The sequence below is a fragment of the Galendromus occidentalis genome, unplaced genomic scaffold, assembly GCF_000255335.2.
Source record: "Galendromus occidentalis unplaced genomic scaffold, Mocc_1.1 scf7180000077475, whole genome shotgun sequence".
Classification (NCBI taxonomy): Eukaryota; Metazoa; Arthropoda; class Arachnida; order Mesostigmata; family Phytoseiidae; genus Galendromus; species Galendromus occidentalis.
The window spans coordinates 1,441,950-1,469,794 of NW_003805463.1; the positions used below are offsets into that span (position 1 = coordinate 1,441,950).

The following is a 27,845-nucleotide window of genomic DNA, read 5'->3' on the forward strand; positions in this document are numbered from 1 at the left end:
CGACTCGTAAGGAAATCTCGAGCCGGATGGACGATGAAGTCGTCGGTCCATCGATTCCACGGTCGATCTTACGCCGAGAACCCGACGGCTTCCGTGTGGGGTTTCTAGGGCCTCTCAAATTCATCGATTGACGGGCAATCCTCTTGGACGAATAGCCTTGACGATGCTAATAAGTTATCTTCTTGTGGAGGATTTTAAAACTGTTGGACAGGTCTTTATTATCTTTCGACTCGGATAACAACTTCGGAAATCGTTCTTAAAATGCTTCGCTGAAGTATCTTCGAGACCTGAATGGAGCCATCTCAGGTAAATCGCGAAATTATGTTAAATCGTATCTCTACTTCTTGTTAAAATGCCCCCTATCCTTTCAGAAATCTTGAGAGGGCCCGATATTCTTATCTGATTCCGCCGCATCTTCCCCGTCTGCCGACGATTCTTCATCTTCTACTGAAGCAGCTTTCTTCCGACTGCTCACTGGCAGAAGCATCGGATGGATGCTCGGTCTGACACCGGAGTTGGCAAAAACTACATTCTCAAGGATCGAATTCAGTTCCTCGTCACCCCTTATGACCAGCATGATGTGTCTCGGCGTTATCCGGAGCCTTTTATTCTTTCTCGCCATATCTGCTGCCATGTCCAAGACTTCTGTCACCAAGTACTCGAGCACAGCGCAGAGATAGACGGGAGCACTGGATCCGATTCTTTTGGCGTATTGACCCTTCTTAAGCATTCGTGCCAAACGTCCCACCGGTAGAACAAGCCCCGCTCTGAAAGATAGGCGTCAGTGTTGCTTTATTCCCAGGTGCCCTTAGTGAGACAATTGTATAACTTCCAGTTCCGTTCCGCATCAGGCTGGCCCCTGATGGAGCGATTGAGCCTCCTCTGGACGGTGAATGCTATTCTATTGAATTCATGAATATCCGACCGAGTTGGCGATCGAAGACATCGAGTGGGGGAACCGCGAAAAAAAACAGAGCTCGAAGTTTTAGAGTGGGAAACGGTTCAAACGGAGCAACTTGCCTTCCGGATCGAGAAATATTCTTTTTCCTGTTCGAATCTTCGAGAGTCGACATTTCCGCGAAAGGACGAAGGCGAAACAGCCTCGCGAACACCGATAGAGACTCCTAAACCATCACTCGATGTGATCCGAGGCCCTGCGCCAACGTCACATGGGAACATCTCGCATCCGGATGTGAGCCACGTAGCGACGTTCCCGGAAACCCTCTCAACACTAACTTTGGTCCCCTCCAGCTCCACGGAGACGATCGAAGTCAAGGATCAAGAAGAACCGGGGTGAGCGACGGTATAGCTCCAGAACTGAGACAACACCCAGCTCAGAGCTTTCGGAGAATTCGAAGGCTCTCAGCCGGAGTCTCTGTTGAACAGAGATCAATATTCCTTCCAACAGCGCCCAGCGATCCTAAGATGGGGTTTGTGTAAAGTAATGCGGAGCCGTCTCTGCTTAGATGGGCGACACGGACGGTTTGCGATTTCAACGCACCCAGATTTTCTCTCGGGCGTTTTCCGCCGTGCAGTTTCCGTGTGACTCCGCTGTTCGCTTTTCAACTCTACTATGACCCTCTGCCCCCGAGTACTTTTCTCTCCTGTCCGAGCTGGGCAAGGATAGGAGCATCCGATGGTCTGATTCCCGGAGCCCCCTCAGAGTATGAATACGAAGAACAGAAAGTCTACTTACGAAAACTTGACTAGAACGAAGGAGGTGCCCTGGGATTCCTCTTCTCCGTTGAGGAAGCCCTCCCATACGGTGCAACTCCGCTCTGTCGGACCAAAGCAGGAGGGTGATTATTCTACTCCGACACGGCGCAGGACCCGATCTCCTGAGATCGAGAACAATGACTACTGGGATTCGAAGACACATATCAATGTCCGATAGAGCGGTCGTCCCAAATGTATTGGATACTGAGCGAGTTGGACTCTCCTCGCGTATCGATAACACGTTCCAGTTGAACGGAAAGAAAACCTCGATTTTGTGTGGTCAGCGAAGCATGTCCAGCTTTATGTGGTCGAGTTGCTTCTGGAAATTTCTCTTGCAGCTCTCTTCGACCCAGCCCGAGAGTTGACTCCGGAAAGCAGCTGTCACCGCGTTGACAATCAACTCGGTGGCTGGATCTCCGCTCCCAAGCCCTGCAAACAAGTTCCAGGGTTTAGAGAAAATCGAGGAGAAGGAGGACCCAGAAATCGGACTGTCCGGACGCCCCATTGGGAGTCCCATCCGTACCTGTCACCGTGGTGTCAATGCCTTCGACCTGATAAACCTCCAGCGAACGTATGACGAACTGGGCGTATTTCTTCAGCCTAAGGGACACTCTGAAATTACCGTCTCCTCAGAAATGCGTGTCCGCACCCTTGCTCCACCCCCTTCCATGGAGATATCGAATTAATGCTCGTACAATACAAAAATGGAAACTCACTCGAGTCGGATGCCAACCCTCTTCACATCCATCTGTATCGTTCCCACGGGTCCAAGGCCCATTACGTGTGCATAATAATCGTACGTAGCTGAAACGAGAATCAAAGGAGGGGTACCTCTAGTGAGGCTCGAATGGAGGAGAAGACTCTCATCGCATATCCGCGGCTTGCAATAGGGAGCGGATTCCGGTTCTCATGCGCGCTTGCGACTCACCATTGAGCCCTTCAAAACCGAAATCGGCCTGGAAAGATAGGGTTTTGCCGTCTTTGCCGCTATAAACCGCCAGGACATCTCCGAGGCGTCGCATAGTCGAGAGGCCGCTCAGGTAGCCTCTGTAGAGTCTCAATTCACTCGAGAAGACGGTGAGGTAGAGATCTTGCTTTATTTTCGCGATGTACGGTTGCAGCTGAGAGGAAAGTCATTGTCAGAGGGAGCCTGAAATCAGAGGGGAAAAGAAAAAATCAAAGTCCCAAGAAGCTGGGGTCAAGCTCACCTTCATGGGATCGTGTCTGCTGAGCAAGACGTAGGCATTCGCGTTGTATAGGAGCGCATCGATGAGGAGCTCGTCTTCATGGTAATGGAACTCTTTAGGTAGGGAAACTCGTTGACGGAGATACTCGTTGGCTCGGTCTTTGAAGCCACTTCTCAAATCTTCTATCAGACCATCTTTGATATTCTCGAATATGACGTCCGAGCACAGGCTCACTAACGAGCTCCCCCACGACGAAAGTCCGTGAAGTTGGAGTTCTACGCTGTCCGCCTGGAAAAATCCTATGCTTGACTTCCTGAGAGACCTCTGGGCTATTGTTCGACCCGGTGCGTGTCGATCAGTATCCATACATACACCCGCTTTGGCTTCAATTTCGGAGATTTGCAAGGTGGAGCCGTTGTTGTAGAAATGTGCTTTCACTGATATCTGGAGACCTGTCGTGTTTAGGGTGAGTCTCTCAGCGCCTTCGAGGGAGACGAACGCGATATACGAGGAAACATTGTATCGGCCCACGACTTGAACATAGGGTATCGAAGCCTCGATGACCAAATTCTGACCCGACAGATTCATCACAACCTGCAAGCACGAGGTTCGTGAGCTACGCTGCTGCCGCCATCGATATGAAAGTGTTTCAGGCAGGGAGAGCTCATCAGATCCAAACCCTGTCGAGAGCCGCGTGTTTAAGACCAATGATGCGAAGTTTCGTGAAGTTCGCCCGAATCGAATTGAACATTTCCTGTTGATCGATGATGATGTCGTTCAGGAACAACGGATCGTCCAAGTTTTTCCGCAGTAGTTGTGACGGATCCAACATTTCTCGTCGGGAGATCTGGAGGGGGAGACACATTGGACTCGGTCGACTGATTTTAGAGTGTGACTCGATGAGCCTCGCTCACTGCAAATCCAAGCGGAACATTCCGGAAATGAGACTCAAAGTCAGGAAGCTTACTTTTTCCTTGAGGAGGTGATTGATGAAAGACGAGAGCTTGAAGGACACTGCGGTCTGCCGATCCAGTTTTGGTATCGTCGCGAAGTCTGCGGATTGATCAGGAATATTTACCAAGAGTCCTCCTGCATTCAGCTCGGGAGCGTGCGCCTCTCCTCAACGATCATTTGACTCGAAAGCGAACCTTTGTCTCTGACTTCAACGTCCTCCAAGGGGTCGGGTTCTTCCTCGTAATACCCATCTGGCACCACTTGATGCGTTAGCGGAGCACAAATCCCGAGGAAGACGCTCAACAGGAGCCATTTCTCCATTGTTGGCGTGACGGTAGCACGATGATGGTGCGAACAAGACACCGGGGAATGAAGCAGTCTAGGGGTTCACGAAGAGATTGTCGAATCGAATAGCCGGCGTTGTTGGAAAGGGAAGTCGATGACGGTTCTGCGTCGCGTTCATTGATTGCGGTCGCCTCTCGGAGTGTGTTTGTGCTCGTCTATCAGAAAGAAAGGCACTGATCCGACGAGAGTTGTCCGAAATTCCCTGATAGATTCCTCTGATTACATGGAAGAAAACATCGACCGAACCGGAGAGAGGCTCTGCAGCTCCTCGCAGGACTCCTCGCTGAGACGGAGATAACGATTAAGGAGCGGAAAACAATCTAGGGAGTCTCCTTGTCTGTGACGATTTCGTCTCTGGCTGCGCAACACTTGATGACCACGCGAAGTTCCAAATCATCCATTCCCGTATTCAATCGTCTTATTTCGTGGGATGTGTCTAGAGAAAGGCTGCGCTGCTCCACACTCATTCCATCCCGCAGGCAAAGAGAGCTCCCGACTTTATTGACCGAACCGACTCATCGCGGCAGGAGCTTAGTCAGAACTGTCTCCGATCGAGTCGAGATCGTCCCCTCAGCATGGGTGCTGAGGCGCGATTTTTCCATCTGTGGCTGGTCCATCGACACCATGCGAATGATTCGCTGAATTACGTGATTCTAAAATGAAGAGTGCCTTCGATTTTATTGGATATCTGACTCATTGGGACAATGATTTGGCTTCAGTGGCAGAGCGACAGCGTGTATCCTCCATAGGCTCCACGAGCTCCGTATGCGACAGCCGACTCTGGGACCCCGAGGCCGGCGCGATCATACGGTCGGCTAGATCTATTAAAGTTTTTCCATGTGACTAGTGATGTCCCAGAGACTCTGGCAGAACCAGTGACTATTGACGGCTGGAATGGGCGCAGCTTCTGGAACGAGAACAGCGCACCGTTGGCCAGGCTGATGAAAATCGAAAATTAATCCATAAATAGAAGTAGTCATCCAAACGAGTGTATGATGATAGGTATATGCAGCACGGAAAACCAGAGACCAGAGAAGACGATTCCTAGCAACGCCTGCTCTCATGAGACGCTTGTTTTATTCGGAATCTGACAATGCATCCGTTGAGTCTCTCCGCTTTGTTCCTTAACTCGTCTCACAAGGGTTCTTATATTATATGTACAGGTAAGTAAGCTTGTATAGATAGCACGAATATCACGAAGTATGATCGCTCCATCAATATAACAACAATGTACACGATCTGTGCGGGGTCGCCGCATTACGAGCATGATGCTCGATAAGTCTGAGAACTATTCCGGAAGCGCTCCGGAGTTTGATGTTCTCAGATAAATGCCGTAATCGAGTGTCCTAAGCAGACGATAATGAGCTCAATTGATCCGAATAGGATGGCTCATTCCCTAGTCGGATAATTCCACCCCTCGAACCATTAGGATGATCGGTGAACACATTTCCCCAATGAGCAGAACGACTCCCCTTCGTCTCTCCGCGAGTGAAACGCCTTGAGTCCATGAGCACTTTGCAAAATCTGGCGTATGGGAGCGTTGGATCACGATTCCCTGCCGTGAGGTCGATGGCTCAAGGATCCCGATCTCTCTCCGAAAGATTCAAAATCATTCTGCCATCGACGTGGGTACTATGGCATCTACGGGGGATGAATATCTCGATTTCGAAACAGTCCATCCATTAATATTATGATAAATCAGTATGGCAGAGAAAAAGTCATGCACCTGCGACGAATGGGCTGCGCGACTATCCCAATGCGGAATTATCGGATTTCGGTGAAGGGGCATCTTCGAAACCGTCGGTGGAGGCCCGCGACCCCATGGCGTTCGTCAAGATCGGTCTCGATGAAAAATCCAAAAACATCATCGAATACGTCGACTAACTCAGTAACATGCCCTCTCTGAGCGAGAGAATGACGCGATTGACTGTCGTCCCCAGCATCCGCGGGGAGCTCATTGGCGAATTCATGTAGCTGATATATTCACCATGACTGAGAGGTTCTCTTTGAAATATTGTATGCTGCAATGGCACAAGTCTTTCCTCTAAGCCGCTGGACTGACTCAGACGGAGCAAGGAAAGAAGTGAGACATGAAATCTCTACAACACCCCGTCACCCTTCTAGAAGCTTCTCGCTCTGGATATGCCTCATCTCGAGCGATAGAGCTCCTCCCGCTCTAATGAAGCCGGAATCGCGACTTCAGTCCCGACGAGTGCCTGAGATTGAGTCGCCCCCGAGGGTCATTTGAACGACTTGAGATCCCGGTGTGTTTTCCGCTGATGAACATCGAGAAACAACTTTTTATCGGTGGTGAAGCCACAAAACTCGCACTTGAGCATTTTCGGGGGCCAGTGCGGTCGACGGATCGTGCCCCTGGGATGCTTTCTCTTATCGAATGAGCTCGAGCTCCCTTGACCACTCGAATTCAGTACTGAACTACTTGAATGTGCCATCAATTGTGAAATGATATGCAGTCCGTGCCGGATCACCGACGCTGGAAGAACAACATTGATGTGAGCACGCTTCGTCGAAGCATCGAATTCGCAGATAGCAGAGAGCGGGATCGGGTTGGTATGATGGAGCGTCCGAAGCGGGGAGACTAGCGGGTGGGTCGAGGTTCAGTTCTAATCCGGCGATTAGTTGGCGAAATCGCATGCTTATTAGAAGCGAGGTAATGTCATCCCTGACCGAAATCTTTTATTTCTCGGAGAACAGCGTTTCTCGGGTTTCAAGGAACATCGGAGAGGCGATCCGGTCTGAAACGAGAAGATCAGGGTTAGAAGGTGAGCTTTCCGCCAGCTCGCCGAATTCCCACCGGTGTCCGTGAATTAATCAGCTCTCACTCGGAAAAAGATTTTCCCTTTTACTTGAAAGACATGTGTACACATTTACAGTCAACATTGCGTTCCGTCCACAATACGACTCAGGTTCCCCACAGGAGGGAATCCGATAGGGGAGATCTCAAGGACGGATGAATGAAGTCACATTACGAAATCATCATCGGCTCATCTTGATTCGAGCATTCCTCCGGCAATGCTCGGGACAGGTCTTCGCTGAGCTGAAATCCAGAAGAGCGACCCGATCACTAATGCCCAAATCTGTCTCGAAAGCTCGGAATCGATGTCTAATTGATATCTGACGCCACATTATATCCTTGGTATATTATCTGTCTACGGAAATGTGACGCTCCCAGAGAGAACTTATACTTTTTTGAGCAGCTCATCGGGAACATCGAGTGGATTCATCAACGCCTGAGCGCGCGACACCTGAGCCAGATCCTGATTTGCGAATTCTTCCTCATGGCTGCTCTTAGTACTTTTCTCGTAGGCTTCCGCATCATACCCCGGAGGCGGTCTACCCTGACCGGACCAAAAGATCCTCGTCGGCGCTTCCTCTTGAGTGAACTCTGCGATCTCCTGGCCTAAAAAAAGTCTTTGGGCTTGGAGTTGGGCACATGTATTCTGAGAGAGGAATCTACAGCCGACCGATTAAAGAGTGAGCTGTCATGTTTTCGGCTTGAGCATGCGAGTCTCACCTTTTCTCGCTAAAAATTCCTTGATTTCGTCGCAAGTTGGTGTCGATTCGAGCTTCCTGATGAGTCTTTCCTTGAAGAACGTGAACAGACAATCCATCAACTCTGTGGATTGGGTGGGGTTCCCTATGCCTGCTCCCGCAATGTACCTGAGAATACGTAATATTCCAATGGACCGGTGGCGTACCGACTAAAAAACCTGCGGACTAAACTCCGACGAACCCCAGGGAGGGACGATCACCTCCGGGAGCATAGCGTGGAAGCGTCGAAACGAGAGTCGACTGACCTGTACATGTTTGCGAAGGTGAAGGATAAAGGATCCGCTTCGGGCAGGGAGTCGGCGGCGTTATGCAAGGCTTGAGTGATGGGGAAATAGACATCGTCACGGCTGGACTTCACTCTTCGTCCGAGCTCTTTCTTCAATAACTTTGCCCAGCGATAAGTATTCGCGGTCGCCAAGCGATTCAGCTTCTCCTCCTTTTCTTTTTCTTCCTGGAAAGATCAATGAGAGACTCTGTAGAAGGATCAGCTCTCTTCCGGTCCATAGATCTGAACTATCTGACATCTGCGCACTATTCCCAATCTACAGGAAGGTGGCATTCGTTAGGCAAGAGACGACCAAAAAACCTTGAAAATGCCGTTAAGGCTCACCTCAGTCCTCCTATGTACTTCTCGATCAAGCCCTGTGAGACCTTGAGTTGCCCAGCGATTTCTTCGGTCGACGTAACTCCTTGGGTCAGTAATTGGAGCATTTGTTTCCGCTGCTTCGTCGGGAGTATGGGACCCCTATGAGGTAGATCATACCAATGCTTCTCTCTTGCGGACATGTGCAGGCTCGGAAGTCTCCTGTGGAATGATAAAGCCAAGCCGTTCAGCCCAAGTTTCTCGCTCGCAGGCGACCTATGATTGGCTTTCCGATCCACCGAAAACGGGTGTGCGCGAAGCGTAGAGGGCAATTTGAACCACCGCGGATATTACTCGATGCCGTTCGATGTGTTCGTCGCTAACAACAACATCAGTCCATCATTTCGAGGGATCTCGCTCGGCTTCCCCGGTGTGTATGGAATCAGGTCTCATGATTCGTACATCAAACATTATCAAATCGGAAGCAGGCCCGCCGAACGTAAGTCCGTGCAGCGAGTCATTGAGAATTCGGACAAAGGCGACTTGAGGCGATCGCTCCCAACTGACCTCCAATTCTCTAAGACGAGTTGGTCCACGTTGGTCAAGGCCGCAACAAAAACCAGGGGGTCAGGATTTCAGGATCTGTGTAGAATACGCGGAAGTGAGAGACGATGCACACATAAGTGTTCTATGTCCAGCAGGTAACCTCCAACGCGACTCGAACTCCGCTCGGGTAAATGACAACGGTCGGTTCGGGGAAACCCCGGTGTGAAATTCCTGCTCGCATGATTAGCTGAGGCCGTTAGAGGGACACACTGTAAATGGAGGCAAGCTTTCGGAGGAAACTTTCACCAATCATTTTATGACCTTCATGGAAGAGGAACTTTCAGGATACAACAGGTGGCGCTATTCTCTCCCGCCGCTACTGTTATGGACGGGCTCCAGCTGACTTCCTCGCAGTGATGTGAGCTTGTCAATCGTCGGAGTGGAACATTTTTCTCCCTCTGGTTGAATCTACGTGCGAGACCGCGATTCTCATTGAAGTTTTTCCTTCGGAATCTGGGCGCTCCCGATGACCCTCCTCCGAAAGGACTGCTGCCGTCGGGAATCGTAATATTGTTCTGAAAAAGGAAACCTCGTAACGGGGGATAACCGCGGTGTACAATAAGAAGATTGACAGATCTCTTTCCGGAGGAAAACTTCGAGACAGTCTCTCCGTACAATATAGAGTCATTTGATCTGGGAAACGGCAAAATTTCAGCCCCAGGCAGCAGCCGTCGTCTAGAGCCCAACGAGGCCATCGAGGTGAGATGAGCTGTTCCGCGATATCATAGGCCGTGGGGATATCTGGGGAGCTTGAGAACGGCTCCCCCTCCGCATATGCAGATCTCATTAACCGGGAATCAAAGGACCGGGAAACTCGGCCCAAAGATCTCTGAAGACTTGGAATGGGACCTGAATAAGCTAATTCTGCCTTGACAGCAGATTTATACTCTCGGCGTATCTAAGGGAAGCGCTGTAAGGAGTATCGCGCCATTATTTTCGCATTGCCGAGCCTTCCGGACGTTCAACGATTTCAGGTAGAATCAGGTAGAAACTTCTACTTTGAACGAATTACAGAAAATGATAGACCACGAACTGAATGTACGGAACCTCATGGCTGTGAAAGCCAATATAGAGCAGAAGATAAACGCTCTCGGGACAGTGCTGAGTTCGAACCACGTCGGAATGAACGAGCCTCTCGTTGACCATGAAGGCTTCCCTCGGAACGATATTGACGTTTACCAGGTACGGAGAAATAGACAAATCGGAATCATTCTCTCTTCCCTCGTTGCGATCAAGGGTGTGATACGAATCGCGCGCTCGGTTCCGATTTGAATGAAAGAAAACACCTGTGAATTCCAGGTACGCAAAGCGAGGCACGATATAATTTGTCTGCAGAATGATTTGAAAGATGTGACTCATAGGATTGAGGACGGGCTCCACAAACTACATGCAGAACAAGCTCAGGTTCGAGACATTTCTTTTGACATGCGATTCCGAGGTCATCATGACCACCGGACGACGGGGGGAAACTTATTATAGATTCATTCGGGATCTACAATTAAAATGAGCTCTTCTCGAGCCGGTCTTGAGCTCGGATATGGGATTGATGCTTATCAGAGTTCGAACTTTGCAGAAGGCAACTGCGCAACCTCCAATCACCCCACAAGAGCGACGCGCGAAAGCTTTCCTGAAACTAGATATTGTTGAGGAAGGATCTCAAGCTGAGATCGCGGGCCTTAGGACCGGGGACCTCATCACGGAATTCGGCAGCATTCGCAAGTCTAATTTCAATGGTATGGTCTACTTTTAAATCCATCCGCAGATATCCCTTTCATTGACGTCACTATTTCCCAGCTGCGTCAATCTATTTCCCTTCCGAAACCTTCTGATTCACAGTATGCAATTCTGATTTACAGACATGGCCTCCATCGCGATGCTCGTCAAAAACTCGATTGGCAAGGCTCTGAAAATTCGATTGTTACGTGGGCTTTCATTGGCTTCTTATGACGTTCTCCTCGTACCTCGGGACGTAGATGGTCGAGGTCCGAAGCTAGGATGTAAAATTGTTCCTCTATGAATTGCACGGTGTGAAATCGAGAATATTCATGATCGAAGCGCTCCACCTGTTCCCGAATAAAGCTCCCGCAGATGCAACCAAATGGAGGGAAATTTTGTACTTTTCCGACATCTCGTAATGACAGACTCGGTCACCGAAAAATCTCGGAGAAAGTATCGAGGAAAATATCCTCGAGGCACATTTTGCCCAGCAGATCCTTACAGATCCCTTTAGAGTCTCAAGAGCTCCACACCACGGAGCCTCCGACACCGTGTAGAATTTTCCGAATTCGTAAGGGGGCAATCCAGATGCAGTTCGTAGAATTGTGCCGTCAGTTGACGATATCTGTACCCAATCCATTTCCTTCCTCTCATTTTACCGAGAAACTCGATGATGAATACCAAAGATGGATCGGATGATGTAAGTCCGGATTCCGCCTGCCACCCCGAAAACTAGATTGACGGTATACAAGAAGGGTATCCAAGGATATAGAGGTTAGCGTCGAATTCATCGTCTGCTCGCGATGACTTAGGACTCAAGCCTTAGGTGCCGGCGCATTACCCACAGTCGCGCACAGATTCGGCTCTCGAATATTCAAAAGAAGGCAGGAGATTTCGCCGATTCGACATCAGAGACCACAGGCTCGATGCCGCATCATTTGCTTGACGAAGATGCGAGTGTGACGCGGTGGTTTATGCCTTCCGGTAATCTACATACAACCGAAGACACTGACTTGATTTCTGCGATCATTCTGTATTCTCATAATGGAAACCGCAGCAACAATCAACATCAATCGCGAGAATGCACGGGGGCTGTTCATGCGAGCACGCTTCTCGAAATTCCCGCCTTCCGCAGACATTCCGGAGGGCCCTGTCCTAGAACATGACTTGCTGTCGGAAATGATGCTGGAGTTTGTTTGCCTTAACTCCGAGCTTCAAGTAGGACTGACGGAGAACTTTCTGGGCAAACTTCTGATCTCTCGCCTTTGCCATCGCCTGCTCCTTGGTCGAGGCGCCAGTCCACCCCAGCGCCTTATAGTTCTGGAATAGCAAGGCTCCTCGATTCCGGGCCATTCCAGGACGCTCAGGCGGGAGATTCTGACGATAGTATCTCGCGAGTGATCGATGTCCGATGAAAACTCCGGATGGTAATTGCAAGGACCAATCGGGATTCATCTGTAGCAGTTCTGGATTGAATTCCTCATCGGCGTCCGCCCCTTCGGGGTGCGTGGAAGAGAAATCGTAGAAGTCGCTGTACTCCAGTGCACTGTCGAAGAACATTGCGGTGTGACCCTTGTCGAGCATGTGCTGTTGAACTGCATGTATCGTCCGGAATGGTGTCTTCTGGTCACTGTCGCAGAGCAAACAGACTTTCAGAGCGCCAACTTTGTAACCTGAAGAGGAAACGATGTACGACATTGAAATCGAGTCGTGTCGGCTTTTAAGCATGGGAAAGAAGAGAAACCTATTTTGAGAAATCTTCCATCGATCGGAAGTTCCACCCACCTAAGTATTTCAGGAGACCTTCCAAATCTTCAAGATAATCTGGATCCGGTATGAAGAAACTGTGCGCTTTAGCCATGTGTTCGAGGTTTCCCTCCGAGTCGACAGATTTTCGATTGCAGAACAGACATACATGGATCGGTATACAGTCCTCTAGCTTGGGCTCCATCAAGAGCTTGTCTTTCTCTAATCGATTTTCTACTCGCTCGCCCTCATCAGAGGGGTTCTCCTCCATGACTTCATCCTCATCGATGTCCTCCCAGTCATCTTCCCCAACTGATTCATCGGATACTCGAGTTTTTATCTCTAACGTCTCTGTTACGGGAGGTCTGATGCGGAGCGGTCCCCTGCGCAAATGAGCTTCACCCGAAGCGATCTTCTTCAACTGATCGTGATGCTTCTTCGATTGATAATGATTCTCCAACGCTTGCTGGGACGCGAACGTTTTTTTGCAGACCTTGCAGTGACCCGGCTCCTGACGATTATTCTGTTCATCCTGAGCTCGTTGAGCTTGAACACGCCTCGCGAATTCTTCCGCCGACACCGGAGGTAGGGAAGCGACTTTACGTTTCAAGTTGTACCTGCGGGGAAACGAATCCGATGACACTCTCGCTCTGAAGGAGACATGATTCACGGCCAAACGCAGAGAAAAATCATTGTCCAGACTTGTCAGTATATAGAATTCACAACAGATCAACATGCACGCCATCGAAGGCTCCGAGGGAGGGCTTATGGAAACCTTACCTGTGCCAATCACATCTGTAGTGGGTTCTCTGAAGTTCTCCGGTGGCGAAGAGTACTTTGCACGTTAAGCAGGTGAGCTGCGAGCCGGAGTCCGCCATAGCTATCAGCTGCGCTACGATCAAAAGGAACAACGTGCTCTATTGGGAGCCGAGGGACTTCGCGATAGTAAACAAAGGGTCTGACCTTTCCCAAGAGGGAAGGAGGTGCGCTAAATCATTCCATGCACAATAGTGGATCGGGGATCTTCGCGACGCTCCCCGTAGGCCGGCGGGAAGGAGGGGGCGAAGCAGATATCATCCAGCGGCTCATCTCGAGAAATTTGAGCGGGAAGCGTATTACAACCCTGTTCCGAAAGTGGCACCGCAAAGGCGCGCTTTTTCGAACTCTGAACGTACGATCGACCAGCCCGACGCCGCACAGCAAGACCCACCATCGGAGCTGAGAGCTGCTCCAGGATGGAGTCGAGCTGCGGACAGTCCAGCCTTTTCTTAATCCGCGTCGCTCAAGAAGACGGTGCAAAACATTTTCCGATCGCAGCCTCACCGGCATACAGGGAGACTGTTCCACAACGGCCGTTTCCTCAAGGAACTCCAGAATTCCCATGGGAAATAGCTAAGAAGAGTCACCGGGAACGGTTAACCGATTCGTCACATGAAAAACATTTCTATTTCGAGTGGAAACCCTAGTCCCGAAGCTTTGCTCCTGACGCGTAACCTGTAACGGGCTCACGGACATGACATTGGTCGCTCAATCGAGAAGAAAGGAAACCGTGGCGCTGTCGGGATCAGGGCTCCGACGCCACTTTGAAATTGCTCGAGCTTTGAGGAATGTTCACCATCAATCGTCGGAGTATTTCTTTAGCGGGAGTCCCTGAGTAGCACAGGAATTTCAAACTGAAATGGAAAGTCTCCTAGTTCGTGGACCTGCTGCTTGGGCGTTGAATATTTCGAGGAAGCGGTTCCGGTGCCTGAGGGGAACTTTAGTGATCGCGTCTCAAGATCAGGACTTAGTTCGAGATTGAGGAAACGTCGTTATCGGAGAGAATGGTGAATTGGATCAATTTCATCAATGAATTGGACACTCTTGGTCTATCAGCCGAACCGTATTTGTGAAGCCTCTCTCAATTATTATTGGTAAATGAGCGATCCATGTTCCGCCGATCGCGACTTCGGGTATACCTGTCTGCCTTATGCTTGCGTTACGTAGCTTCATGAAGTCCGGCTACAATCGTTGCTTTGAGAGAGTATAGTTCACTGTACTTCCATTTCCGAGGGAAGATTTTGAGTGCCCACGGATAGGCTCATCTTGACCACGGAATACCTACATTCATATTCCCAGGGCCGCAGAGAGAAATTCTGGGCCCGGGGGGAAATTCGGACATGGGCCCCTCTCGATCATGGTCTGTGATCTGTCAATAGAAAAGTGATGCAACGAATGGGTCAGAGGTCAGAGCAGCAGTTTCCTTCCCTGCCTCTTTAGGAAAGGGGGAAATTTAGACCGCAGACAACATTATCAATTATCACACTGAAGCCTGGCCTGGGGGCCCCTCAGGAAATTCTGGGCCCGGGGAAAGAAGTCTCGGAACCCCCCCTCCTCTAGTCGGGCCTGCATATTCCCATTCCCTTGATATGATCTATCAATGTTCCTCTTCAACGGAGCACGGCTCATAGAACATCCGACTATTGGGGATTCGGCATGACTGCAGATCCCTTGGTGTCTTCCTGCGTGGACAGCTCTCGGGTGCACTATGCCGCTTCCGGGCCTGGACTGCTGAGCTCGATGTCGGTGCTGGCTCGAGTTCGCCGCCACTTTCTTCCGTCTAGTTCCTACACCTTACTGCTTTCTTAGCCCCTCGCCCTTGTGGAGCAAAGAACTCGCGGTCAGTAATCCTCGCACCTCTTGGGAATAACTTTGGTTTTATTGATAGAGAATGAGATTACTTGAAAATGAGAAGTCCGAGGAAAGCTAGCCGCCCAGGAAACTGGGGTCCCTAAGGTCTCATACTGGAAGACCCCACTCGCAATGAGCCTTGAGTTGCCTCGCTGAACCTCAACCGCAATTCGCTGACGGATGGAAGCGAGAGCGCGAGGGTTCCCGCCTCTACTCTCGATCGCAGAGGGAATCAGCGTGAAATCGCCTTGGAGCGGCTCGTACTTGGATCATTTGTCGTTTTCCCCTCTTGCGGCACCCGCGCGCACGTTGCGAGCAAATCTTGGGAAGAGTCGATGTACGTAAAGAGGCGGCAAAGGTCGTGAGCGGAAATGAAATTCTCCGGCGATGTAGGGCGGGATAGACTCCCTGAACTCGGCACAATGTGACGTGCTTCCCTGAGAGATGAGTGGAGGAGACTGCGAACGCTGGCTTCTCGGATGAAACTACGTGAATTCGCGAATACACATTCCCATTCAGAATTCAATCTCTCCGTCATGTGACCATCAGTGAATTACATGAGGGAAAGCCCTGGATCGCCCTCGCGAATCCGAGATCTATAGAGCTTTTACCTCTGTGTGAAGGCTGAGCACCGTGAGCCCCGTTTCGAAAGGCGGAAGCTGTTTCGCCACAAATGACTCGTGGAATCAGCGGCAGCGCCAGTCTTCCCTGTCGACAAAGCTGAATTCCCTTCCAGTCCCATTCCCCGATTATCGGCCACATCACGGCCGCGGAGTAATGAGAGAGGCATTGTACAGCGATAGCTACTCCCCCTGCACGCGCTAAGCGCCTGACTTGCAAAGATCATCATCTCGGAGGTTAACCCCTGGAAATCAATGCTTGCCCCACCAAGCCGTGATCTTAGACGACGCCGCTGCATCGTTCGGGTGAGACACATTCTCAGACCTACAAGAACAGAGCGGCGACTCGAATCGATCGCGAGAATTATCACGCCCGTGGTCCATAGTTCCTCAACTCGGGAGGTTCCCGTCATGCGTTCGGGACGCATCCCGGAACTTCTCATGGAACGATGTGCTCCATGGGGTCATCAATATCATTCAGAGATCGCGATCGCAGCGCCCCTCGTTTCTTCACATGTCACAGTCTGATCTCGAGGCGTTCGGGTTGACAGGATCTGCGCTGAAATTACTCGCAGGCGGCGAGCAACGACGATAAGAACAAACTTAATAACAATGCTTAGAGTCGCTGTCGTCGTTGTAAATCAGTCAATGATTCAAGCTATTCCCGTCGGCCGGCCTGCCTGCCTGCCAGGTTCGAGCCAACCAGCAAAGCCGTTTCGTCCTTATACGAGTAGACTCTGGCCCCTAGTCCGGTCTTTTTTATGACGAATCATTCAGAGCCATCTGGAAACGGGCTCCGAGCTGCTCCCAGCATAATTTCATCCCAGAATGAGTCACCAAGCGTACTCTCTCTTTCACACTATAGTCAGTCAGACACGCACTCACGCACACAACACACAACAATGCCGCAGCAGAAAGGAACCCATGTGCAGACTGGTGGAGATCCGAGTCGCCGCCGCTGTGGCCGGCGAACGATCACACAGGCAACGACTGAACCCATCTAATCGTGGTGGTTTTACAACTGCGAGCGGGGAGACTCGTACCGTTGAGAAAAGACCCTTCAGCTACGCACTTCTTCACCGACGCCTTGGAGGCGGTCTCTCGATGGGATCGGTTCCGCCCTAACGCTATATCAGTAGTCGAAAAGTCCGACATTTGCTTATAGATCGCATGGAGGAGTTTGTGTGGTGGAAACTCGTCGTGCTCTCGCCGATGTCGGAGAGTATCGATAGAACTCGGAGTTGTGTTCCTTCGACACCTTCTGTGAAGTTTAATTTTAATCAAAACGTGCTCAGAAGCTGGTCCCCCATGTCAAGGATCGGGTTGATTGGATGTCCCCAGGCTCGTCGCGTCAGGCTCCCTCGCTCTCCCGTAAGAGCTCAGTTCGTTTCACTTCCTTAGGTTTCTCCCGGGAGCCTACTTTCTGGAGAATCGGTGCTAGTCGAACCCGATACGTCCGCAAGCTACGTGAGGGTAGAGTTTATACCCTGCTGCCCACACCTCGAAGTCCTGGGCTCTGGAAGATACATTGGTCCGTGAACTTCCGAGAAAGCGCAGCAGTTCCCCGACGAACACGGTTCACCCGAATCAAGATTCCTTGAAATCGACACCAGAGTCCGAGGAGTCGTCCCATGCCGAATCTGTGCATCGAACTTTTGCTCGGCGACAGGATCCGAATTCCGCACCGACGAGAGAGATACGTAGCGCTCGTGGGCGCGACCAAGATTCAACGAACGGGGCTTTCCCGAAGTACGGCTGGCGATCGTTTACGTATACTGAAGGTATACCTGCGAGAGATGGACCGAGGTTACAGCCAGTATACGTACCCGAGGCCGCCGCGGTCAACAATTCGTCGAACAATAAGTGCTCAATCTGCCACAGTCCGAGGTAAGTGTTGAAATCGATCGCACTCGACTTTCAATGAGCCCCGGGTCTAGATTAAACGCCCGAGCGATACAGTCCTGGGAACGGATGCAGAGGAATTTCGCGTTTTGCCCGTGGAGTCGGCGCTCGGTCTACGGGCTGAGTGAGTGCGTATCACCATCACTTCGGAGAACGCGGAAGGCGGCAAATCAGCCCCTTAGAATGTTCCGTTCAACGACAGGTGAAATTGATACAGATTCTCGTCGGAGAACCGCCTAACCAGCGTCCGAGCAAGCTGCACTGAGCTTGTTCTCAATTCTGTGTCTGGAATTGCGTCTCCGACCTATCGTTGAAGTCTCTCTTCGGTCGAAGCATTCATGACAACTGATGAGTTGCGGCGCCATCCGGGAGGATCCGCATGGGTTTCATGTTTCATCCATCTCAAGCTCTCACCGCACGCACGCTAGTTTCGTGCTCCTGATTCGGACGAACATGAAGGAGGAATGGCAGACGAAGGTTGAAGGTGCGCAGAATTCATGACCGATGTCTGACAAACCCTGTATCTAATGAATCAGCGCGTGATTTTCATCGACTCGCTGAAACCGAGAACTTTACTCTCCGTACTGGACCACGAAGTCTTGAAGAAAAAATCTCGCAGAGGGATCATCGGAAAGGGGAGGAAACCGTGGATGATCCGCTCGACTGAAACGCTTCAAGACCAACTCCAGGCTCTCTGGAGGAACTTCTTTGGTTCCTGGAAATCGGGGTAGCTTAGCTGGCTGAACCCTGAGCTCCGAGCATTAGAAGTCCCGGCAAGATACATACGTCCATTCTGAGGATCGCTTGCCGAGGAGTACGGCGCGGCGATATGCAAGACTCGCTCCACATGACCAGTATATGTAATGATTCATAAGGGGAATCCTCGTGATGCGCTCCCTCGAACTTGAGGAGCCGGCTCGCTCTATTTTGAAGGCGGAAAATCGAGGGAAGAACGCTCATCGCCACCGATGTCACTCCTCCTTGGCAAAGACGAGCTGTTCGATTCGCGAGCCTGCAGAGCTGTAGAGTTCTCAATGACCAACATACCCAATCCGAAGCGGAGGGACGAAGTCGAAAATTGTTTCCCGGAGCCAAATCTTCGAAGGGACGAGTCATTGGTTTGGAACGATTCCAAAGAATGAGTACGATGACTCCGGGTATCCAGTGGCGACACGGAGAAACCGGAGTGTTCCACCCTTGGCCAGATTCAATCGCCAAAGGCGCTCCTACCTTCTTGGGAAAGGTCTCCGGCTTCAGGAAGGAGTGAGAGCCTCTCGCTGGCTCTCCATTTCACATTGAACCGCTCGAAAATCAGGAATCCAAACAACAGAGTCCGGACAAGAGTTCTCAGCGGCCACGGGCCTGAGTTCCGAGTCCTCTCTGGAAACTCGATGAGTCGGCCAGGGTGTTCGCGGACTCTGGACCAGTGTCGAGCCCCTTATTTGATTTGACCAGTGATTTTTAGGCTATTCAACAATGGAAGTCGCATCGACTCCCCGCAAGCGTCACTCCACTTCGACATGGGATTCGACATCAAGATCTCTCAGTCACACGCCTTCACTGGAATCATTGCTCCGTGCTTGCCCGCTCGACTGTTGGCATGAGGCTCCGCCTCCAGAAGTTCCCTATTTTGTGGCGGGATCCGACTTTCACTCTGCTCGCTCGATATTAAGAACCGATTTTCATCGCAATCCGATATGAGTGTCCACAGCCCCCTCCCCGGAGCCGAGTACACAATGACCAATGATAATTTCTATGGAAAGCCGCATTTTGCTGGGATGGCGATATCGCAGGAGAGATGAGAATCGCCCTCGACTCGCCTCGATGCCCAGTTCTTTGACAAGGGATTCACTACATCCGATGTTCCGAACGCTCCGGGTGCTCCTCGAGAATCTTCGGAAGAAACCATCCGCGGCCCCTGTAATATTGTCGGGAACGGAGTTCACGCAGAGGATTCGAATGCTTACGGGGAACGCCAAGCGTGCTAACGTTTCCGAGTTCTCTAGACTCAAGTCTCTGGTGCAGGACATCCCTCGAGAAAATCCGCTCCAAGCCCCCTGTCCCGGATCCGGCTCTGAAATCACTCATTGACCTTGGCGATGCGTGGTTCCTCAGGCGATGACTGGCGAATCGGGCTGCAAGGGATTGAGTCGCAAGCTCTTGGCAGCTGAATTTCGGGGCCGACAGACCTTCGAGACCTCCTCCTATCAGGGACAGGTTCCGTTAAGTATCCTGCCCTGTGATCATCGTGGCTCCACGGTTCGCGGCGATGCTTCAGGCCGACAGCACACTCTCCCCCTGGATATTTTCGTCTAGACTCTAAACATCTGACGTGAAATCTTGCGTTCCGGCGGTCGTCAAGCTCGACGGTTAGATTCTGGATTGGTGATTCGGACGAGGCAAGGATCGCGACGCCTCCCAAAAGACCGTCCAGGACATCAGATACCCCTCATCACTCACCATCTAAATGAGTGCCTCGGCCGAGAAAATGACTTGAGGTGTAATACTGATCGACTCAGGTAATAAGTGTTGGGACACCACGTCTTCGTGGTAGAAGGTATCATCCGACCAGGCTCGCCGATAGGTGGCCCTCGCCAAGCTGCATTTGACGACCGGAAGGTATGAGCCCGTTCAGATGGACTCGGGAAATCTCAACTCAGACGACGTTACGTATCTTTATCGTAAAAGTTTCCGTGAGCGGATGGTGTGCTCCTAGCGGACGGACACAGCTCGAATGAAGGGCGTCAGTCACGAATTATTCGTTCTGTTTCCGTTACGGGAACAATTTGCAGCTTGACGGAGTGGTCGACGGCAGCACCACCGGCTGACGAAATTGGAGTTTTTTCACGGAATAGTATCGCGGAGAGATTCCTACTCTTGGCCGATGATATGTACGCCCGTCCTCCGAACTGACAGACCTCGAGGCTCACCGAGATTTTGCGCGTGTCCAATTCTGTTTCGCCGCTTTTCGAATTCCGTATCGTCTGCAGGACTGATCGGAGCGTGTAAATCGTCGTGCACCCACGCTCAGTGCTGGTCCAAGCTGGGAATTCGGGCCGCCGACCGATGGTTGGAACACCGCCCGCGCCGTAAGAACGTTGCTCTACGAGAACAGGACGAAAAGAATGGGATATCGGAAACGTGGCCTTTACGATTCGTGAGCTGATTTCGTTTGTGTTTGTCCGAAAAAGAGTCGGTTTACGTAAGTTTGTGTTCTCCAGTCGTAAGAAGTCGTAACGTGAGCCGAACCGCGGTAGTTCCCTTTCGGTGGCTCGTCCGCGCCTAGGGTTGTTCTTTGACCGCGAACAGCCATAATGTTTTATAACTGCTATACACCGGACTACCCGACCGCATCGTTCAGTCGCTCCGGCAGATTTCTGGTTTGGAAGAGGGAAACAGCAGGCTCTTCTGATGTGCCATCCGCGTCGCGTCGTCGACTCGAGTATTCGATGGCGATGGGAGCGTGAACCCAACTTTAGGTGACCCGACCTGCTTTCGACTCCACAGTCGGGCTGCGACACCTCTTTCGGAGAGATTCCTTATGCTCAGTGCATGAATGGAAACGAACCATTCTTCGTGCGCAACGAGTTGACGTCGCGGTCCGTATGTGAGGAGGATGAGTCACGGCTTCGGCGTCGTTCCTCGGATTGTACCTGGGTGAGCCGATAACGAATGGGGAAGGGCTCACGCAGAGCATTATTCCGTGACCTCTATGCAGCTCGCTGAACTCGCCGATGCTCCCAGGCCTCAGTCAGGTCGCAAGAAGGGGAATGAACATAGGGAACGAGCAGACGCGGTTTGCGAGCTCTTAAGGCTCAGGGCCAGGTATTCCAATTTGAGTCATCGAGCTCGTCGCGCTTCCAGTAATCTACGGACTCGACGAGACGCTGCGTATTTTTATTGTGCCATATTGCGCATATGGATCTTCTGGAGACTTCCGTCTCGAACAGACAAGAATTGCTGTATTCGGGGAGCTGCGGCCAGAGTATCGCTTGCCCGCGCGGTCGGTGTCTAGATGGACATCACAAAGCACCTGCGGCGAAGGTTAGCTGTCGACTGCCTCAGGAATCACAGAGGACGTTCCTTATATCTTGTAGTATGCTTTCGTCGCTCTCCAGAAGTTTCACATCGGTCTCTTCTAGTAGAGATGCACACGGTCTCTGGCGGCAAGTTCAGGGAGGACTTCGACCGACACCCCGAGCCATGATCCTTCATCAGAGCGGAAAGGACGGTTTAAAGACCTTAATGAATGAATGTCGAGCTGTTTGGCTTTTCCTCGGATATTTTCAACGGTTTCCGAGTGCAGAAAGAAGCACGGGCTTCTTTCTACAGTCTTCAGATATGCCGAGCAGGGACTTGATGGAGGCCAGGCCTTCCGTCCAAGATTCTTGAGCGCATGAATTCTCCAGGGACATCTCAATCTTTCTGATTGCCAGCCGACGATCGTTCCGAAATCGATGGTCGGGTTAGGTTTGACCCAAAAAGGTCGAATATAGCATAGCAGCCGTGATAAAAATGAATGTAGTCCGAACAGCGAGTTCGGTGCCCTCGCTCTGATTCAATCATGTTTCGAACGTAAAGAGCGATGCTCCTCGAAGTCTGTGGTACCGTGGTACTCCAGCCACAGGATTCCGTAAACCGTGCGGCCCCGTCCAGCAGGATTTAACGCGTCGCGTGACGACGCCGTCCCCTCATCGGGCCGCTTGGCCCACGATGAGAATCGCTGCTGTGGAGTACCCAAAGGAGGGAAAACGCCGCAGAATATCGGGTTTCATGCGGCGACAAACGCTCATCCCCTCTCCGTCGATTCCAAATCAGGAACAAGTCTCGAAGTTCATCGAGACAAGCGCGGGTAGTCGCAAAGATCTCTTCCTTGCTCACGGACTCCTCTGCTAGTCACAGCATCTTTTACCGGAGTGAACGATATACATGGGAGACAACTTTCGGACAAACCTCATCCTGAGGCATCCGAACATACAGAGCGAGGCTGGCGATCGCCCGTGGCATGCACGTCGGAGCTCCTGGAGAACTTCAGCATATATGTTAGGTACTAAGCCGCCTGTCGGGTAGATTGTTCCTCGCTCGTAGGGGGAACTTTATTATATGGATTGTAACTCTGGTCGATTTGATTGAGTGAATAGGATTTGTCCACAGAGGCGCCGACTTGTCGCGAGTCGCGCGCGATAGCCCAAGTCTCATTTGATGACTAGCCGTCGCTTCGATTGGACTCGTCATCGGCCATCAAAGCTATCTTCGTCCTGGCCCAGCGAGCGATCGTCTTTGTCGTCGAGTCGGACCTCATCGCTCCCTGACGTAAGCGCTCGCATCATGCAGCCTGACACACCGTCGTAAAGGGGCACAGTTTCTTCTTCGACGGATCCAGTCTGCTTTGTGGCATCTCGTCAAAGTTTCTGTCAGTAGCCGAAGCTCCGTCCGAGCATGGGAGGAGGTGGGAATCCGAATGCGATGAGAATCTTCTGGAAGAAATCGTTATGTACGCATATCATGCCACCTCCAACGTCTGCGCCGATCGTTTCTGGTTCCATTCCCGAATAATCTCCGAGCGTCCGATATTCGAAAAAACGGGGACGAATGTTACAGACGGATCTGTTTACCGGACCATCGGCTTAGGATCGGGGTGCTTTCACGCGCAAGCCGAACTCGGATAGTGCTCGACGAGCAGCTGGCTTCGAAGGCGGGGGAGTCCGGCTGAGGGTCGTCAAAAAGTTACGACACTCAAGCTCCTCCCGATCGCCGAGCAAATGCAGAGACGAGAGGAAAGACTCCGCCCCCATCCCGCCTTGACCGTGAGACAGCGGAGGCAATGCGCCTTCGGTCGCGAAATACATACACAAGAGAAACATTAAGGTCAGCGTCCCGCAGTTTCACAACGAGCACCATTGATAAGAATGTGATGAAAGCGATGTCCACTCTACGGCTTGTCCAGGCGCTTATCTGATTCGACTTGACACCGCCATTGCGCTTCATTGAGATAATTAAGCTGGATAAACGTGGGAGGCACCGCTGCTCTCTGAGATACGGGCTCGATGTCGAATTGACGATAAATGTTGGGGACGACATATTCCCGCTAAAACGTGACCCTCGAGATCTTCCACTGGGTTGGTGAGTCGCGATTGCGCTCGACTTGCGACTTCGGAATGGTATGTAGTTTGTTGGCCTAGATGCTAGGACGCGAAACATACAGTATTCTCCGTCGTAGCAGACGAAGTTTCGAGAAGTCAGGAGATAATGTCGTCTATTTGGAATTCCGAAGACAAAGAGGAATCGTGATCGAGACGGGTGCTTCTGATCTGATGAATAGTAAAAGGTGAATAAAATGGAATTCTCCGACACAAGTACAGAGATGCGCCCCAAATGATGGGGTAAGGAGAAACACTCTCTTTACGCGAATGAGAATTAATGAAAAGCGTCCTTCGCGGCGGGACGACTTATTCGTCAAAATTTCAAGCTGAAGTCGTAGCGAACGGCCGAGAGCTTATGTCGATTCCGGGTTTTCACGGATCCCACAAGTGCTCCGAAGCTCCTGCAAAATGGAGGCACTATGCTCTCCGAAACATCTTGTGTCACACGAAAGGTCCTCAAAAGATCCTGCGAATGTCGCGTCGGGTCGCTTCGAAGACCAGCTTTACAACCGAAGTTCCGAGGAAGGGTTTGATTGTTGCTTGCTTGCCTACACACATTCCTCCAACGTCCAAACATGACCGGAGAACCTCGGCGACCACGGAGTTTATTTCTTTATGACCTTCCTTTCGGTGACGCCGAGCCAAAATTCGAAGCAACGATGGCTCATCCAATTTGCGGCACTGTCCAAAGTTGACGTCAGCTGAGTTTTCCTGTGGCTCGGAGCCGAACTCGTGCTCCGATCGCAATTCTTGGGCTTCGTGCAAAGTTTGTTCTGTCGACGCGACCACATAAATGTGGGTCATCGGCATCATCGTGCCTATGTTGCCCTTCTGCCTGATATAGGAAAACGACATGTATGACCATTCTGTCGACCCGAGCCCGCTCTGCCGAAGTTAGACTCCTCTTTGCACGAGAGGGATGCATGTGGGGGAAGAATGGTTCTTCAGCTGGTTTTCTTTCTGTCAGTTCAAGATGGCGTAATGTTCAAACAGCATTAGTAGCTACGTGCTCACTCATGGACCAATCTCGTCACGCGACCGCTCGTATGCAGGACTGCCGACGAAAAATCTCTCTTACTGTAGGAAACTCACGCGAGGCCATACAGTGTCCGTTTCCTCACCTTGACGGACCGCCCCGCATTGACGCATCCCTTCGAGATGGAATCACTCGATGAGAGTGGTCGAAACGGCCAGCATTCGAATATCGATCCTGGGTTCCTAGAGGCGCAAGCTTCTTCAATCATAAAGGATTCCCGAGCTTCCAAGACAATGATAACAAACGCTTTATTGGTGTTTCAATATTTCCCCCTTTACCTAAGCTTTCATGACCTTATTCCACGGTCTCATTTTGTTCTGATTGATGTATTTGCTTAAATGCGACCGATAGCCAATGTCGGAGGAGGCTGACTAACGATCCGAGTTCTATTCGCTCACAGAAAACTACTCCGCTGACTGCTCACAATGGAATCCGTATTGGTTTCTCTCCCCAACACTCGGACTGAGAGATAATCGAAAATTTAGAACGTGATAAGCGGCGATGGAGCCGATCCATCGGCACCCTCATCTGCTAATCTGCTTTCGAGTCAGTCACTCGGTCAATCAGCCAGTCCATCGAGAGACCATTCAATCAAACAGCCACTCAGTCAGTCAGTAAATCGATTAAACCACCGATCAGACGTCAAATCTCACCTGAGTATAGGTGCCGACGTTGATTTCTCTTCCCGCTAATCACAGAGCATTGTGTGTTATTCCGCTAATCATTTCCAGAACTCCATCGTCGTCCTCGAATTCTCATGCCTATAGCATAATGCCGTCAATAACTCAGATCAGATGTGCGACAGAGAAGACCACTGTGTGTCTCGGGAAACCTTCCGATCGCGAGAAAGCGTCCTCCACTGTCAATTTATTTGCCGAGATTTCTCGATCAGGACTCGGTCGGAATCCGATTCAGTGAATTTCTCTGGCGGACGTGATTCTTTGCATCTAGACGATCTCTTTCTTGTCAGTCGATAACAGTAGTTGGCTTTGTGTCTCCGCTGATGTATTCGGTAGAGTTTTCATCCGATACTCGTCTGTGAAGAAAACTAGATTCAATGTGATCTCGTGAGTGGATGAGTCTCGTGAATGCTTATGAGTGAGTCAGAATATATGAGTGCCGCAAGACTTCAAATGCAAACAACTTTTATGCGGGAATAGAGGAATGGAAATCGACAATCATAATTATCGCGGTTCTGATTAGATTTCGATGTATTCGTACGAACGATCTAGATTGAGGAACGACGACTCCGTTGAGATTTGAAGGATATTGCATCCACGGAAAAAACGTTTTTATCCACTTGGAGTAGTCGTTCTTCATCCATCCCTGCTGCGGAAACCGGACAGGCAACGATTCTCCTGAGAGAATCACTGCGCGGGAAGCAATGCAATAATCCGCTTCAAGCTACGGAACTTGATCCATAAATTGATTGAATCTTTCCATCAAACGGCAAGAAAGGATTCCCGCGTGACGCTGAGGTTCTCGCTTTGGCGAGCCCGCGGTTCCTGTTGCGGTTTCGCTGTGTTAGCATGGGAACTGCCGATTCTTCAGCCTCTCGAAAAAGACAGAAACATTTTCTCGAGCAGTCGATTCCCCATGATCGACGTGATTCGCCTCTCTACTATTCATGTATACCTTCGCAGACGGTCATTGCTGTCTCGGATCAAATTCTTTTTCGATTGCAAGCCTCTGGCAGAAAGCCATCAGAACGCCTTCGACGAGTAATTATCGTGAGGTACAAATGGACAAATGATCGAGCTCATGGCTTGAAACTTCATCGGAATCAATGAATGGGTGACGGGGCGAGAATAGAAGAGCTCCACCCGATAGGTATCGGTATTGCCCCAAAAAGTATGGTGATCAGAGGGGGGAAGAGCTCTCTATTGATGAGGTCATAGAAAAATATTCATTTAGTCTTCAAAAAGTGGTTTTAGATTCGCTAGGCAACAACTTGGTTTGATGGGGTTTCATGTCTGATGATGAATGATTATTTTTTATCGATGCTCATGGAGATAAGTTTTTTTAACAAGTTGCAAAAGTGAATGAGGCGTTCCGATGCTCTCGCATGTGCGCTGGTTTGCAAGCCGAAACATTCAGGTTTCTCGTTGTGGTTCTCGACAAGACCTTCTTATCCTCAGGATGAGGTCGGGCAAGTCCCTACTCATGCTTTCCCTCTTGCATTCGTTCTAGAGTCCTTCCTGTGTCAGGAATTGTATATATCAATTCTTGACTCTGCATACCGCCGAAGCTACTCGGACATGTCAGGTTTTCTTGTTGTCGCCGACAGTCAAAAAAGGACAGGTGAGACGGTTGAAAAGTAAAGGAGGTAGGTATCCAGTAGATGCACTCGAAGATGGAAAGCATCTGAAGTCCTGTGTCAATTTATGCTGCGGTCGCCTGATCTGCATTCGGAGAAGCTGCCAAATGTCGAATCGTATCCTGATACAAGCACCTCAATCGCGTTTGAATCTACCGGTTTCAGGATTTCAGGATCAATTACTTCTTGATCGAACCGCTACCCGCAGAGCAGCGAGTTACTCCCGAATCAGCCGATCCGAAACTCGTCTGGGAGATCCCGGTTCAAGATTCCATTTTTAAAATGGCTCGGCAACCTATTAGAATCGATGGAACGAATCATATACGATCCGTTTCACCAGGGCATCAGATTCATCAGTATCGACTGGAAATAGAGGGTCCCGAGCGCGTGCCTCTCGGCATCGGACACTCCTACATGACAGACGATCAACGGGGAAGAGCTGCCTGAAACTTGTGTCCCACCACAAGCCAGGTCCTCTTTCGGAGCCGAATGGACCTCTAATTCCGGGCCTTCCCCCTCAGGGAAAGTAGTCGCCGGCCGATCGCCTCGAAAGACGAACGGAACTCATCACACGGAAAGAACATGACTGCTTCGGAAGCTTCATCAGAAGCTGAGTGGAATGACAGGTGGCTTGGGAACGTACGACAACATTTCTGAATCTGACCCCGAGTGCCAACACAGTCGAGGATCCAGAGAATGTCTTCTCTGGGTTCCGGACGGATGCCTCCATT

General features: G+C 50.7%; 4 protein-coding genes across 4 annotated transcripts; 1 reads left to right on the forward strand and 3 right to left on the reverse strand.

Annotated features, from left to right (window-relative positions):
* Positions 1 to 188: 188 nt before the first annotated feature.
* On the reverse strand, positions 189 to 1,182 carry LOC100899225 (histone H2A-beta, sperm). The gene is made up of 2 exons (XM_003744840.1): positions 1,021 to 1,182; positions 189 to 767 (listed from the first exon to the last, which is right to left on the reverse strand). Exons 1-2 carry the CDS (start codon positions 1,071 to 1,073, stop codon positions 368 to 370), a joined length of 453 nt encoding a protein of 150 aa, XP_003744888.1. The 5' UTR covers positions 1,074 to 1,182; the 3' UTR covers positions 189 to 367.
* An 814-nt stretch (positions 1,183 to 1,996) lies between these two features.
* On the reverse strand, positions 1,997 to 4,222 carry LOC100900414 (uncharacterized). Its single transcript, XM_029111890.1, has 9 exons — positions 4,052 to 4,222; positions 3,871 to 3,956; positions 3,583 to 3,750; positions 3,276 to 3,497; positions 2,925 to 3,191; positions 2,645 to 2,837; positions 2,433 to 2,520; positions 2,245 to 2,328; positions 1,997 to 2,192 (listed from the first exon to the last, which is right to left on the reverse strand). Exons 1-9 carry the CDS (start codon positions 4,176 to 4,178, stop codon positions 1,997 to 1,999), a joined length of 1,431 nt encoding a protein of 476 aa, XP_028967723.1. The 5' UTR covers positions 4,179 to 4,222.
* A 5,348-nt stretch (positions 4,223 to 9,570) lies between these two features.
* Positions 9,571 to 11,063, forward strand: LOC100899368 (26S proteasome non-ATPase regulatory subunit 9). Its single transcript, XM_003744841.2, has 5 exons — positions 9,571 to 9,663; positions 9,979 to 10,146; positions 10,264 to 10,368; positions 10,538 to 10,697; positions 10,821 to 11,063. The coding sequence occupies exons 2-5, from the start codon at positions 9,982 to 9,984 to the stop codon at positions 10,979 to 10,981; spliced, it is 591 nt and encodes a 196-aa protein (XP_003744889.1). The 5' UTR covers positions 9,571 to 9,663; positions 9,979 to 9,981; the 3' UTR covers positions 10,982 to 11,063.
* Positions 11,064 to 11,703: 640 nt separating this feature from the next.
* Positions 11,704 to 13,370, reverse strand: LOC100900696 (zinc finger protein 622). Its single transcript, XM_029111858.1, has 3 exons — positions 13,207 to 13,370; positions 12,466 to 13,043; positions 11,704 to 12,353 (listed from the first exon to the last, which is right to left on the reverse strand). Exons 1-3 carry the CDS (start codon positions 13,302 to 13,304, stop codon positions 11,836 to 11,838), a joined length of 1,194 nt encoding a protein of 397 aa, XP_028967691.1. The 5' UTR covers positions 13,305 to 13,370; the 3' UTR covers positions 11,704 to 11,835.
* Between the last annotated feature and the right edge of the window lie 14,475 nt (positions 13,371 to 27,845).

Coding starts and splice junctions, on each gene's coding strand:
- LOC100899225 (XM_003744840.1), bottom strand. CDS start 1,073: ATGTCGACTCTCGAAGATTCGAACAGGAAAAAGAATATTTCTCGATCC. Junction 768..1,020: donor AATATTTCTCGATCCGGAAG/GCAAGTTGCTCC, acceptor CCTATCTTTCAG/AGCGGGGCTTGTTCTACCGG.
- LOC100900414 (XM_029111890.1), bottom strand. CDS start 4,178: ATGGAGAAATGGCTCCTGTTGAGCGTCTTCCTCGGGATTTGTGCTCCG. Junction 3,751..3,870: donor ATCACCTCCTCAAGGAAAAA/GTAAGCTTCCTG, acceptor CTCCCCCTCCAG/ATCTCCCGACGAGAAATGTT. Junction 2,838..2,924: donor GCAGACACGATCCCATGAAG/GTGAGCTTGACC, acceptor CTTTCCTCTCAG/CTGCAACCGTACATCGCGAA.
- LOC100899368 (XM_003744841.2), top strand. CDS start 9,982: ATGATAGACCACGAACTGAATGTACGGAACCTCATGGCTGTGAAAGCC. Junction 10,369..10,537: donor TACATGCAGAACAAGCTCAG/GTTCGAGACATT, acceptor CGAACTTTGCAG/AAGGCAACTGCGCAACCTCC. Junction 10,698..10,820: donor TCGCAAGTCTAATTTCAATG/GTATGGTCTACT, acceptor TCTGATTTACAG/ACATGGCCTCCATCGCGATG.
- LOC100900696 (XM_029111858.1), bottom strand. CDS start 13,304: ATGGCGGACTCCGGCTCGCAGCTCACCTGCTTAACGTGCAAAGTACTC. Junction 13,044..13,206: donor TACAGATGTGATTGGCACAG/GTAAGGTTTCCA, acceptor GTTTCCCCGCAG/GTACAACTTGAAACGTAAAG. Junction 12,354..12,465: donor AGGTCTCCTGAAATACTTAG/GTGGGTGGAACT, acceptor TTTCCTCTTCAG/GTTACAAAGTTGGCGCTCTG.